General features: G+C 39.2%; 1 protein-coding gene across 2 annotated transcripts in view; it reads right to left on the bottom strand.

Annotated features, from left to right (window-relative positions):
* Window positions 1–8,620: 8,620 nt before the first annotated feature.
* The window catches only part of PLCXD3 (phosphatidylinositol specific phospholipase C X domain containing 3), a 167,266-nt gene continuing 161,639 nt past the window's right edge, over window positions 8,621–14,247 (bottom strand). For both annotated transcript variants that reach the window (XM_040496135.1, XM_040496145.1), the window contains exon 3: window positions 8,621–9,280. In XM_040496135.1, the coding sequence (XP_040352069.1) occupies window positions 9,127–9,280 (154 nt within the window). In that variant the 3' untranslated portion in view covers window positions 8,621–9,126. The remainder of the gene's footprint in view (window positions 9,281–14,247) is intronic.

The raw sequence follows: 14,247 nt of genomic DNA on the forward strand, positions 1-14,247 counted from the left end.
TATTTCTAGTATTTCTCCAAGGAGAAAAAAGAGGTAGAGGATACTGCCTTGGACTTTTTTGAACCCTCATCACCACCAAACAGTGCTCAGCATGTGCCTGACCCTCATCAAGCACTTGTCTACCATTTGATTGGGTCACATCTGGTCACAATTTAATTTCACTGCTTCCAAACATGTTGTAATAACTGCCATGCCCTGGGAGTGCGGACATTGCTAAGATGTGCCTCTTCCTGTCGAAGTTTAAGTCAAAGATTCATAATCCTATAGCCCAATGAGAAAAGGATTATTGGTTCTATATTAATATTTTTGCCTTTTCCTATTGCTAAAATAAAAACCATCCTGCAGACACGTTTTTCTCCAAAAATGAAAGAGCACAGTTTAATAATAGCTGAGCACTTGTATTGAGGCAAAAGATTTCCTCTTCATCATTTCTCAGTAAAACCCCAGGAGGTCAAGTTTACACATTTCTATGAGGGAAAAAGTATGAGGGGAGAATACGCATTCTGCCAAGGAGTTCCTTGGGAACTGCCGGCATTGGCATTCTTCTCTCCCTGTCACTTAGGGTACTAAATCCCACTTTCCAGAATTCAATGTAGTTTTGATGTGGTTCATCTTTACTTAATAGCCAGCTCCAGATGGTCCCAGAAATACTTCTATCCACTGAAGGATGAATATGGTAGAAAGTGCCAGTTACATTTAGGTTTGCTTCTGGCCCTTGATTCCAGTGCAGCCTTTATTATGGCTTATCACTGTCTACGTTGAGGCACATGTTGAGAGAGCCAATGCTGAAACTGTCCATTGCAGGACGGTCTTTCTACTTAAAAAGAAGTATTTCCTCCAATTCCAGATGATGTTTTCGCTCCTTTGATCTAGGGAGTATCACCATTTTTACCCTGTGTGGAAGAGACAATTTATGGGGGCTGCTTTGTTTTACGCGGTCAGCCTCTTCTGGTGAGAAAAAATTTCATCTGAAGTCCTGGAGGCAAGCAAAGGAAGGAGAAGAGATAGAGCCTCTAGTTTTTGTTGTTTTTGAGCCACAGTTAGAATGTGGCAGCCAAGCTTGTACACACTGCCCTGCGCATGATGACAGGGAATGTGGCAGAGAGAGGAGGGGAAATCCACTCTTCGTTCATGTATGGCCCTGACCAACCAATTTCCAATTATGCTTACTGCAGAAATTGTCCTTTTCTTCTTAGGCTTTGAGGAACAACTGTGTTCGAACAGTTTTACTATCTGGGGATATTACCTTGAAAAGATCTTTGAGAATAAATGTATGTTCGGGTTTTGTTTATTTGTTAGAGGACAAAATGATGCCACCTGTTAGCTCCATTGAGAAGTACCAAAGATGTGCATCATCCCTTTTCCTAAGGAACATTTTAGAAACGTTTGTAGTGCTTAGCAAGGAGCCTAGCATACAGCAGGTACTTGGCAAATGTTTGCTGAATAACTGAATAATGGCTCTGATCAACTATTGCAATGTTAAGGACAAAGACATGATTACGTGGAGTATTATTTGCAAATGCACACTGTTTCACAAATGTAGAAATCATTACAGCTTTATAAATAGAAATCCTCTCATGTCATGAGCCCACCAATGTATATAATAGGCAGAGTTTTGGGGGGCACTTACGTTCAAGTTCAATCCCCAGAATTATCTTGGACCACATGTCGTTTTGTTTTGTTTTGCTGGGTTGTCTTTAAAATACTATTACAATGCTTAAATTTTGTGTTAAGGCTGATTTGAACTCCAATACATAGGGTTTGTTTGGTGAAATACAAAGGCATTTCCCTTTTGAAATAGTGTTTCACACATTGGGCATAGTGAACGTTCAGCAAAAGTAGATTTCATTTACCCTAAGCTTTTAACCTCAAAATGGTATCTTATAAGAGTAAATTAATATAATTTTGTTGTATTGATATTGGTCTTCTTTGTGGTAATATCAGAGGCTGAGAGTATTAGATTTGGAGATACCTAACTTTGATGCAATGGCAGTACTCATGGCATTGCCTTTATTGGTGGAGAATATATGCTTTCACAGAGGAAATCCTTACACGATGATTCATATTTTTAAAAAAATTATATTTTCTCATGCTCTGAGTCATGTTCTACTTAAGAGATCTACTTTTGGACTTATAATGCAACACTGATGACTATGAAATAAAAAAATAAATAAATAAAGATAACTGGTACCAGCACTTTATTAGGCATTTCACTGGATACAAAGAAACTTTTTTTACATTAAGAACAACAATCTTATCCAAAAGATTCACATTTGCTAAACAGAACAGTGGTAGGTATGTATTTTCTTTATACCACATTTATTAAAGTATCAGTGACCAGATCCTAAAAAGAGAAGGCACAGATCTGTCTCCCTCTGGTGAATTTCTGGTCTAGTGAAGGAAATGTCACCAGCTCTGCAAATTCTCATCCTTTAGAAATGAAGCAAATCAATGCAAATGTGTACAAGCAGGGACCATGAGATGGAAATATTACATTAAGAAATTTGGATTTTCTTGTCATTCATAGGAATGTTAAGAGAGGAGGTAGGTACCAAAACTGTTCCCAAACACCAACCACATTTAGATCATGTCACGGATTCACTGTGGGATACACGAGTATTTGAAAATTCTATTTTAGGAATTCCAACATAGTTCTATTCTCTGCAAACTGTTCTAGAAACTGGCCTTAGATTTCATTATTCTTACTCTGGGATGTCTTGAGTTCTCATTTCCTCCAAAAAACTGCTGGTTGTTATAATTTGCTTTGGCAAGTCTCCCTGTGGGGTACTGGTTCATTGTCAAGGTCCATATTCTATCACCTGCCCAATCCCAACCCAGTCTCCTGAGGAGACTGTGTCTACATCCCAGACTTTTTTCTCTCTCTCTTTTTAGCAATCAAAAGAGTTCTTTCTATGTCAGATTTTCTATAATTTCATAGATGATTAGCTCTAAACTGATAAAAATAATTTGTGGTAGGGTTGTAATGAGGGGAGTAATAGATTAGTTCGTTACTCTCTGAAAAAAAAGAAATTGAATTTTAAAAGAGGTCCTGGTATTGAGTTGGAAGGTGCTACCACTTTCCAGGGGCATTTTTAAAAATTTAATTAATTAATTAATTTTTACATGTGAGAGACACAGAGCTTGAGTGGGGGATGGGCAGAGGGAGACGGAGACATAGGATCTAAAGCAGGCTCCAGGCTCCGAGCTGTCAGCACAGAGCCTGGATGAGGGGCTAGAAACCACAAACCATGAGATCATGACCTGGGCTGAAGTGGGACACTTAACCAACTGAGCCATCCAGGTGCCCCTCAAGGGGCATTTTTAAGGTGTGGTGTGTTTTTGGATGTCCTAGTTACTGGGGAATATTACTTAAGGGATTAGTGGGGGAGAGTTTAGATCTCGAAACAGGAGGGTGAAGGGAAATTTTGAATGTGGTGGCATTAATCTTATAGAGCTACTTGATTATGCCACCTATATTTGAGTTGGTCCTTTGTAAAGCATTCATGGAACTTGGCATGGACCAACATTTTCCTTCAGGAAGGGTATTAGGACTATAGATTTCCATAAGATATCTTAACATAGGGGTTCGGAGGGAGGTAGGATCTCACCCTTTATAGGTAGCCCAATTGAAAAAGAGAGAGGCAGGATGGATAGGGTTGCCAGATTAGGAGAAAAAAAAAAGAAAAAAAAAACGGACACATCCCATTAAATTTGAACTTCAGATAAACAATGAAAAGTTTTTGGTATGTCTCATGAAATGTTTTGGAAATTCTCATACTAAAAAATACTGTTTATCTGAAATTTGAATTTCACTGCGTGTCCTGTGTTTCATCTGGCAAGACTAAATATGGAAAAGAAATAACTGAGGATGGAGAAAGAGAGGAAATAAGACTGATTAATATTCCACACCCAGATACCAGGCTCCAGGAAGATTACAAAGTTTTTGTTCTGAGCATGACAACTCACGCAGATCCTTGAATTAGTCCTGCATTTTCTATTGCTAGTCTACACGCAGGCAGGTAACAAAGGTGTAAAAGGATGTCGTACACCTGTGTTTTGAGAAGGGAACCGTGTTGGAACCACCTAATGTTGATGGGTCTCTAGTGACTCTCACAGAGCCTCGGCAGTTCATCTTGACTGAGAATTCCAATGTTTAAAAAGCAAATGTCTGAAGAAATAATCTTTCACGGAAGACTTATCCTCATAAGCGGAATGGTTCCGTGTTTGGAAGAACAACTTCTGAAGTGCACTGGTTCTGTTGCTGATGGAAACAAATGTGAATCTAACTTTTCTGCATGATAATGAAGTGAATAAATACATTGACATTTGAAACTTTTGAGAGGCTTCCGGTACTCCATAAGCTGAACTATTTGCTTGGGGGAGCTCAGATAATTTCTAAAGCACATTCCTTACATGATTTTTTTACAAAGGCCATTTTAGACAAAAACATAATTTCTCTTCAGATTTTTATCCCAAATTACAACAAAAAATGGCAATGAGTTAAGGCTGGTCATAATGTGCCCTTTTTCTTTAGGATAAGTTTGATTTTTGATAAGATACAATATATTAACACACAAACCACATACAAGCACATACTTTTGACTCATACAAATATACATTTAGAACTAATACCTATAAAATTGTACCACAAATGAAATAAAAACTGCACAATTTTTAACAGACTCAATCAATACATTTTACAAATTCTACAGAACATTTTATTGATGTCATTGGGAAAACAAACGATTTAGAGCATTATTTAAAACTGTATATAACACAGGAGCCACCAATAAGTTATGGCAAATATAGCCTCTACACCATTGTGTCACTGTAATCTAGTCGAAAAGACTAAAATGCTGTCAAATAAAATACTTGTAAAAACCTTGTTTAGCATATCCTGAGGGACACTGTGCATTATTTTCTGTTAGTGATTCAAAAGTCAAGCACTCTACCTATGAAACTCTCATTTGGATGAGCAACCAAAGGTTAGGAGGTTGCATCATCGCATCTGTAGAACTATAGAACTGGAAACTCACAAGAACATGCATTTCCTGAGACCTCCAACTTTCCAGTCTGGAATGCTAACAGGGGAGAACCTGAACAGGTAACTCTGGCTAAAACATGTTAGGACCTTAAAGAACTGAAAACAGCTTCAAGTCAAGATGTTTGTAACTTTGATTCAAGTCCATCTTCAATTCTCCAGCTTGAAGCGTAATTGACAATGTATTTAGACTATCACTGCTCATCATTTCTTATGATGGTCTCATTTTTCACTGGTTTTCTAGTGATTTTTTTCTCCTCTTGAATATGTAAATATCTGAGTTATGTTTATGCCCATTAACATAAGGAAATACTGATTTTAAGAGTTAAGATGGCAATAGAATCAGGTTGGGTGATTACAGAGTGCAGTTGTAACTTGAATAATGCGTGTGAGATGTGCATCCCGTGTGTGTGTATGTGTGTGTGTGTGTTTCTATGCATGTACACACACAGGCACATACATGCCAAACACTTAATGCTCTAGTACATTCACTGCTGGGTGGTGCTCTATGAAAAGTGAGTTTTCCCAGTATGGCTGAAAGTGACTATTGAGGTCATCATACAAAATATCCTAAGGCTTTTCAAAGATGCCTCCTCATTCTCTGCACTCTATGAATGTGTGGTAATAAGGGAGACATAAATGATAATGGCAAAGTATTCGCCATTTTGGTCCTTCAAAATTACAGACAGGAAAGCAAACGAAAAAAAATGATATTCTTTGCCTATCTTCCCTCATCCCACCCCCTCCTTTGATTTCCTGCTGCAGATTGGGTAGTGGTTGGATTTTGTTTCTGTTTTTGCCTTGTAGGACTTGTGACATAAAGTTTTAAGAAAAAGCCAAACAAAAAGTGCACCAAGATATACCGCCTACATCCTGGAGCCTATTTGTAGCCCTTGTGCTCCTGGCTCTCTGGAAAGACAATGCCCTGTGAAGACAAAGGAGCAGAGGCTGAGGCTAAGCTCTGATGGCATAATACTAGTCCTCACCCCCACTCTATTTAAGGCCCACAGCCTGCTCCCTACATCCGCCTCAGGGCAGAGCCAGTAGGCAGAAGACCAAGGCACCTTCTCTCTGTTCCCCTTTCCAAGGACTCCCTCCTGGTGACTCTCCCTCTAGCTGGAGGACCCATGGTCCACTTTGACCTGCTCCCGCCTTTAGAAATGAAGGCAAGTCCGTTTATTCTTGGTGCCTGCTACATGGGGACTGTATGTCCACATGGAAACCATAACATTGACTTGAAAGTACCTTTTGTCCAACAAGGTTTCTTCGTGCATATCATTAATAGCAATAAAAAGCTTTCTCCAGTAAAAAAAAAAAAAAACAACAAAAAAAAAACCCTGCACAATTAGTCTAATGCTTCAGCATGTTTGTTTTTTCCAGCACCCAAATGACAAATATGGCAAAGCTAATTCTAAGCAAACATTATAAGAAAGCATCTAAGTTCAAGAAAATACAACATAGTTACCCCTATATTTTATTCATTCCTCATTAATATGTTGAAAGATTTGTTTTCTGTCATATTTATAAGTTAAATCCTTGTGTCATTGCAAGTGTGTTTGGCTAAAGATCCTCCCGAGGGATGAATAATGAATTGTCAGAGAGAAGATCTGCTCACAAAGCAAATTGACAGGATGTAAATTTCAATAATCCATAGTCCTTTAAAAAGGATTCATATTCAACTGCACATTAAGAGCAGGTGAAAGAGATAGAAAGACAATAAACTGCAAGAGGAGGGAAGGTGGAAAGAAAACTATATTTGTGAATAATTAAGTCCCAAGCCAGAATATTTTTACAAAAATATTTGAAGATAATCAGCTACTCTACGTTCAAAGGTCTTAACCACTCTTTTCATACCTTGCTAAGGGTTTCAGTCTCAAAATTAAGTGATTAAATATTACCAATATTTTCCCTGGAAAATGAGAACTGTGATTATACCCGTGTCTGCATGTGTCTGTGTGCATTTGTATCTGTCTGCCGGCAGGAGTGGGTACGTGTCGGCATACTGGGGGTGGCACGACAGACACACAACTAGAATGTGGAAGTGCTGCACGTCTGCATGCTGTGCAGCTCTCCCAAGCACAACTACACATTCTTCATAAACATTCTCTTCAGGGTGAAAATTTTCTCTTTCCTCCCTGCAGCTGCTAAAAAATACTATTTTCTGACAGTGAGTATTTATAACCTTAGAACTAGCTCTTAATTACTCAAAATCTTGGGGTGCCTGGGTGGCGCAGTCGGTTAAGCGTCCGACTTCAGCCAGGTCACGATCTCGCGGTCCGTGAGTTCGAGCCCCGCGTCAGGCTCTGGGCTGATGGCTCAGAGCCTGGAGCCTGTTTCAGATTCTGTGTCTCCCTCTCTCTCTGCCCCTCCCCCGTTCATGCTCTGTCTCTCTCTGTCCCAAAAATAAATAAACGTTGAAAAAAAAATTAAAAAAAAAAAATCTTGACACAATCTTGGGATCAACCCCCTTACCTAGGTGTAAGAGATCAAACCATGTGTCCTATGTTTAAATTAATTAAAAACTGCAGACATGCTTTCATTTTTCTATTTTCCTATGGTCCTACTTTGCGTGGAACGCATTTCCCCGGGAAACTCTTGAGGTGCAATTATTTCTAAACACGAAGTTAAAACAATTCATAATTATAAGAATTTCAGCAATTTATAGATTTTTAGAAATGCCTCACAGTATTCCTGTGAGGCACACCGTTAAGGGTTATTGTGCTCTTTTAGAATATTTTAGAGTTGTCAAATATCACAAAGACACCAAGGAGGGAGCAAGGCTCAAAGCGGATTTATCATTTTCCTTCTCTGTAGATGTGGACTATATCAAAAGTTGAGACACAGAAAGGTTCTGTGAAACTTTTGCCTCTGCCCCAGGCTCGATTCTGGGGTAGGACAGAACCCAGAAGTGATGAGTCAGTGTTAATTTTCACTGTGTCTGCCCACACCCCATGTATTTAAGCATCTCCTAAAAACATTTTATGGATCTTTAAGATTTTACGCTATACATGGTTTCAAAAACTTTTTAATTCTTTCTGCAACCCTTCCTCTTTTCTCAACTTTCCTCAACTTCGAGTAAAAATTTGAACTGAAGCTGCTCGAAATACATTCCTCAAAATTTGAGATTTAGAATTACATGTTCAGAGATGCCAATTTGGTAGGAAAGTTTGCACAATGTTTCATTTCTTTCTTCTTCATTTTCCTTCCTTTTTTTTAATCAAGAGAATTAATAGGGGAGATTTTGTAAGAGTTCTTTTCAGAGCTTCCTGATTTTAACACATCTGTCATAATTTTTTACTTACTGAGGATTTGCAGGGCAATATTACTTAAGAGATTCCTGAATTAAAATGGCATCCATCTCTTCTCCCTCCTCCATTTTTCACTACACGGTTGGCACTAATCATTTTTTCAAAAAAGTTTTTACTCTATATTTATAGCTGCCTTAAATAGAAACACTGTGAAACACTGTTATATTCATATAACACAAAAATTACTGATTATGGCCTCCAATATTACTGATGCAGGGAAACTGATTTGATGCATATTTTCTATGACCAAAAGTTAGCAATGATCGACCAATTGCAGACGACTATAGAATATTATATTATACCAAGTCTTCACAAAAACAAATTTCAGTACAACGATGTAATACACATTACGTTGGGCATTCAATTGTTTTGAGTCCCATATGGCAGCTGATTAAAAAGAGCGAGCGAAAGAGGGAGCGGAAAGGTTCAGTTAGTGGAAACAGTGTAGGAGCCCTAGGCTGAAATCGGAAACGCAATCAAGTAAACACTCATGAGTTATACATTACAAAGACTAATTCTGAAAAACAAAATTCACTGGTCTTTTTTTATCCCTAACACTAGTAGCAGATTTTGCTCATCAAATGGGAAATGAAGTATTTATAGTAATGCAGAGTATGATAATCATCACTGAAGAAATGGATTTCCCCTTTTCCCACCCACTACCAGCCTAATCCCCTCAGAGACTCAGTGGAATAGGAAGATCAGAGTGTTTATAGATAATACGCCTAATACAATGAGTCTTCTCTATCTTACTCGTGGATGCTCCAAATGGTACTATCAAGTGTTGGCTTCTCCCTCATCAAAGACATAGTTGAGCTTTATGACAGTGCTGATGAAATCCCCAAGTTCTACAAAATCAGCAGTGACAATATTGATGCCACTCTCTCCTGGCTTCTGTGTGCGGACCCACTGCATCATGGCAGGAAGAGCTCTGAGAAAGGAAAGAAAAAGAGAAGTCACAGGAGGCAAGATACTATTTTTCAAGCTTACAATACCCAGGCTTAACTTTAGTTTTCTAACTTATTAAAATAAATGTCCCAATTGTAGACACAGAATAGAAAAAAAAAAAAGCCAAATGGACAATGGTAGATTTTTAACCTCTGAAGGGACTTTGCAGGAGAAACATTCACTAGAGCGGTCCATATTGGACTTTTCCTCTTTGGAGATCTCAGTTGCTGTGAGAGTTTATAGGGCAGTTTTCCCACTGAGAATACAACATTTTTGCACGCGTATTCTAGTTTGGCATGGTGTGATTTCAAACCCTGCAAAGGCATGCGTGGTGAGGTCAGAGATGACTACGTACACCTAACAAACATTTATGATGAGCTTGTTATTTTCAGAAAATGTGCTAGACACTGTAAATAGATACAACAGAAAAAACCTCTGCATCCAAAGAGTGCATGATTTGCTGGTGGGAAGGTAGATACAGAAAAACATTTTAACGTAATACAATCAGGGCTCATCCTTTAAGCAGTTAATGATCACCTATTATATTCCAGATACCACTGGAGGCCCTTGGAAAACTTGAATGAACCAAGAAGATAAAAATATTCACCTGTGAGGAGCTTACATTCCAATAAAGAGGGACAAACAATAAATAACAATCCTAAATAAGTTATGTCATTTGATAGGAGGGAATAAGAGCTATAAAAATGGAGACAAAAAAGGATTAGGAATGTGCAGGTAGAGAGGGGTGGTATAGATTACAACTTAAAATAGGGTGGGTTATAGGCCTCATGGATAAGGGGATGTTTGTGCAAAGTTAAAGGAGACAAGGGAGTTAGTCATGTGAATATCTAGGGAAAGCATTTCAGTTACCACCATGGCCCTAAAGGGGTAGCGTGTCTACTTGGAAAAAGATCTGATATTCAGGACACAAAGTGCTGTTAAGAGCCATCATAGAAGAGTTAGAGCTACAAGAGTGGATAAGATTACCTGATTTTGCAGAAGGAGAAGAGAAGAGGGCATCTGAAGATCATGTGAGGGTTGAGCAGAAAACTTGATTCAAGAAAAGAAAAAGAGAAGTAGGTATAGAGGTAGAAGGAAAATCAGGAGCATGTAATTATGAAAATCAGGGCAAAAAGGAAGCCATGCCCCTTTCGGTTTATGAAGCAGAAGTATGGAATGGAATAGACACCCATTTCTCCAGATCTCAGAAAGCATATCTGGTCTAAGCAAACTCCACTATCCCAGGCAACACTGGGTCGACTGCCTTGGACTACCTTAATCTGGTGGATAATGCCTTAAAAATTCTGATCCATGTTTTTCAGCATATACATTTTCCCATTGGACACAGATAGGGGAGGATCCAATTGCTTCTAAACGAGCATGACATGGATCTAAATGCCTTCATAGAATAGACTGGCAGGTGGAGAAATTTGGTCTTCACAGCAACAGTTTCAGAAGATAATTGTACCTTACAATGAAAAATCTGGATCCCTAAGTACAGACACAAGTGTGTTCAAGTTGATTAGAAAGGCAGATGCCTTTGCTATGTGTGTGCAGCCACTCGGGTTTGAATTCCATTACTTTTTCTTCTGGACTTGCCAGAGCAGAAGATATCTCTCTGTTGTGAATGCAGAATCGTCTTGGCATTTTAGAAAAGGTGGACACTCTGTGGAAAAAGTTATCCGAACTGGGGCATTTCCTGAGAGGAATTGGGAGGTGGGAGGTGGCATGAATAGGATGACCCTGAGGCCAGTGCTCATTATGTATTGACCTTAACTGTGTGCTGGTTCACTAGATTATTTGAAGTTCAAGGTCACAGCAATTAATTCCCATCTTAGAACCATGACCACCACAGAAACAGCTCTTCAGATGCCTTCTACCACTCAAAGATTAAAATCCCTGGGCCTGAATTTAGCAACTCATTATCATCCCCATAGGGAGATGTTAGGAGAATGTGAAAGTGCTCTGCTCTGTTTCCTATAAAATAGATTGCTCTGAGGATCGATGAAACATCCTTTTGGAATAGCGTGTAGGCCTCAGGTGAAAAAAAAAAAGAGTTTTACATTTAAAATGCCATTTCTTTGAGTTGTGGGAATACTTCTATTTTTCTGTTCAGATATACTTTCCTAAAGACAATATGTTACCAAAGACAAAACAAGTAATAATGCCAGGTTGGATCTCAAGTACTCAGACAGTTTTAAGTAGAATTATATTAAACAAAAAGACTCAATATACTGTATTAAAACCAGCGAATGCTACTGAAGTTATAATTATTTAGAATGGCATTTCTTAACCCATTTTCATGATGGCCCCCCTATGGAGCCTTTACAAATAGTTTTTCCTACTCACTCTCCCGCTCCATGATAGACTATGTTGATATACTGATTATATATCTGTGTTTTATACACAAAAATAGTTGATTTTGCTTTTGCCCTCCCGAGAACCAAGGTTTGCCCCTTTGGGCGCAATATTGATATTGACAATGCAAGATGTACAGCTAATTACCAAGTTTTGATTATATTTAGTGTTGGATAGAGTGACCTACTCTGGTGCTAATAAAATATTGTCCCAGTGTAACAATTTTCATGGTATAAGCTGGTTAAACTGTAGTTTTTTAAATCATTCATTCATTCAATAAAGATGTACTGCACACCTTTGGAGAAGAAGGTTCTAACTGCAGCTCCCTAGAAACACCCTGAAGTTCAAAACTTCATCTCTCTCAGAGAAATGCTGCCATAGCTTTGTCCCCACAGCCTTTCTGTGCTTTTTCTACGCTACAACCGGGACAATCTCTTTTCATTATTTCTCTACAAAAACAACCACAAACTCTTCTCTCACCTACAAGATACACCTAGCTCTTCAGCAGTGTAGATGAATTTGTCTACACTTCTCTCACACCATCCACCACACACACCCCTCTTTGGCCTCGTCTGTTATTACTTCCTACGTGCTAATTTGTTCTCCAGCAATACTGAGAGGCTTGTATCTTTCCCTAACCACACCCTGTGGTTTCATCATGCCCTCAGCATTTTTTCAGGCCTTACCTTTCTATGAAATACCATTCCTTCTTCAGTACCTCTTCTTGGTTTAACTAATTTCTATTTGCCCTTTAAGATTTGGCTCAGCCATTATCTTGATCCCTCCCACTTAAGTCTGGGTGAAGAACCCTTTCCTTTCTTTATGCTTTATATCCTTTAAACATAGTTCTGTGACTATGCATTGCACAGGGCATTGAGATAATTCATTTCCATGCCTTTTTCTTTCAGTGCCTGCACACTTTTCAAAAAACAAAAATCGTATCATAGTCACCAGTATACTGCCTGTACCTACCACAATACCTGAAACCTAAAAGGAAAAAAAAAACCCACACTTGTGGAACTTAAATGTTGAACTAGAAATCTTGGTCTCAGATGTCACAAAGTCTAACAAGCAAAATGGATGCGAACCAACTGTAACAATATAATATGGTACAATGATCAGGGGCATAGGATTCCATGGGAGCATATTAGATGAAATAATTTATGTCACTTAGGAGAAATTAAAGAAGAATTTAAGGAATAGATCACAAAACAGGTGGCATCTGAACTTGGTCATGACTCATTAGATAAAGAAGGAAGGCATTTCAAGAGAAGGGAAAGTACATGCATAAGCCTAGGGTCTGTCCAGAGATGGGCAAGGATTAGAGTTGCGCATATAAAGTGCTAAGATGAGTGTCTAGCTCTTTGTCAGTGGTACTGTCTCGAATATCCACTGAGGGACGGCCTGTGCAATGCCCTGCTCCAGTCTCCAGAATCTCCAGGAAGGAAGGCAGCAGGAAATTCTGACAGCCACCTAGCCATAATACAGTCGTAATGGAAAAATGAGCCTGTGGGATTTCTTTCCAACGTCCATAAACCCAATCAAAGACAGAAAGGAGGAGAGAGGTCCTGGTGCTATAAGGGCAAGACTGGTGATGAGGGTTTTAGGGAAATGTCCTGGGAAGGGCTTTGTTTCTAGGCACACGGTTGTGGCAAACATCTGAGTATGCTTGTCCCGCTACAGATGCTAATTAAGTTGGCAAAAGAGCAAGCAGTTTCAGAACCAAAGGAAGCCTCAAAGCCCTTCTCTGGACTGTGGAGCTCTCCCGAGGAAAGGCATCTTCAAACAGATTGCAGGCTTCTTAGGGCAGAAACAGGCACATCTGCGGGAGTCCGGATAACCTCCCTCCAAGGAACAACAAGAGGGGAGAGAGATGGCGGCCAGAGGTCTTCTGAAGCGTTGGCTTTGAGAATCGGTTCTGAAAAGATTTAAAGGAAAAGACAGGAGTTGAAAGTACTGAGTTCAGCAACCCTCAGTGTGCTGACCTTGACTTATTAATTCATGTCAATCTCCTACTTAGGATGCTTCAATCACTTCTTTGTGCTCTGAGCACAAAGGTAAAAATCCTTAACTGGCCTATGAAACAACTACCACTAGCGGCTTCTCCACTTGCATCTCCGGTCACTCTTCCCCTGGTTGGATTCTAGCCACGTCCTCAGTCTTGCTTCTGGACCAGCCTGAGTTTGCTCAGGGAACTTTGTAGCTGCTGTTTTGTTGTTTGCCTGTTTTTTATTAGAATGTCTTCTCTTTTATGCCCCTTTACTTGGCCACCTCACTCATCTTTCAGGTGATAGTTTAAATGTCACGGCTTCAAAATGCTAGTCAGAATTGTAATTATATTTATGTATTTGATCAATATCTGTCTCCCCGACTAGACTGCAATCGCTTTGAGGAGGAGGACTGTTTGTTTTCCCACTGATGTATCCCCAATGCTTATGGTAGTGCCTGGCATAGACTAAGTGCTCAATAAACATTTACTGAGTAAATGAACAGGTTTTATGTTTTTAAATTACTTTGGGAATAGAGATGTATGCAGTAACATAATTCGTGAAAAGTCTGCTCGGTTTTCCTCACTGTGGCTACTGCCACAGA

This window comes from Herpailurus yagouaroundi, unplaced genomic scaffold, assembly GCF_014898765.1.
Source record: "Herpailurus yagouaroundi ecotype Mexico unplaced genomic scaffold, PumYag 29, whole genome shotgun sequence".
NCBI lineage: Eukaryota > Metazoa > Chordata > Mammalia > Carnivora > Felidae > Herpailurus > Herpailurus yagouaroundi.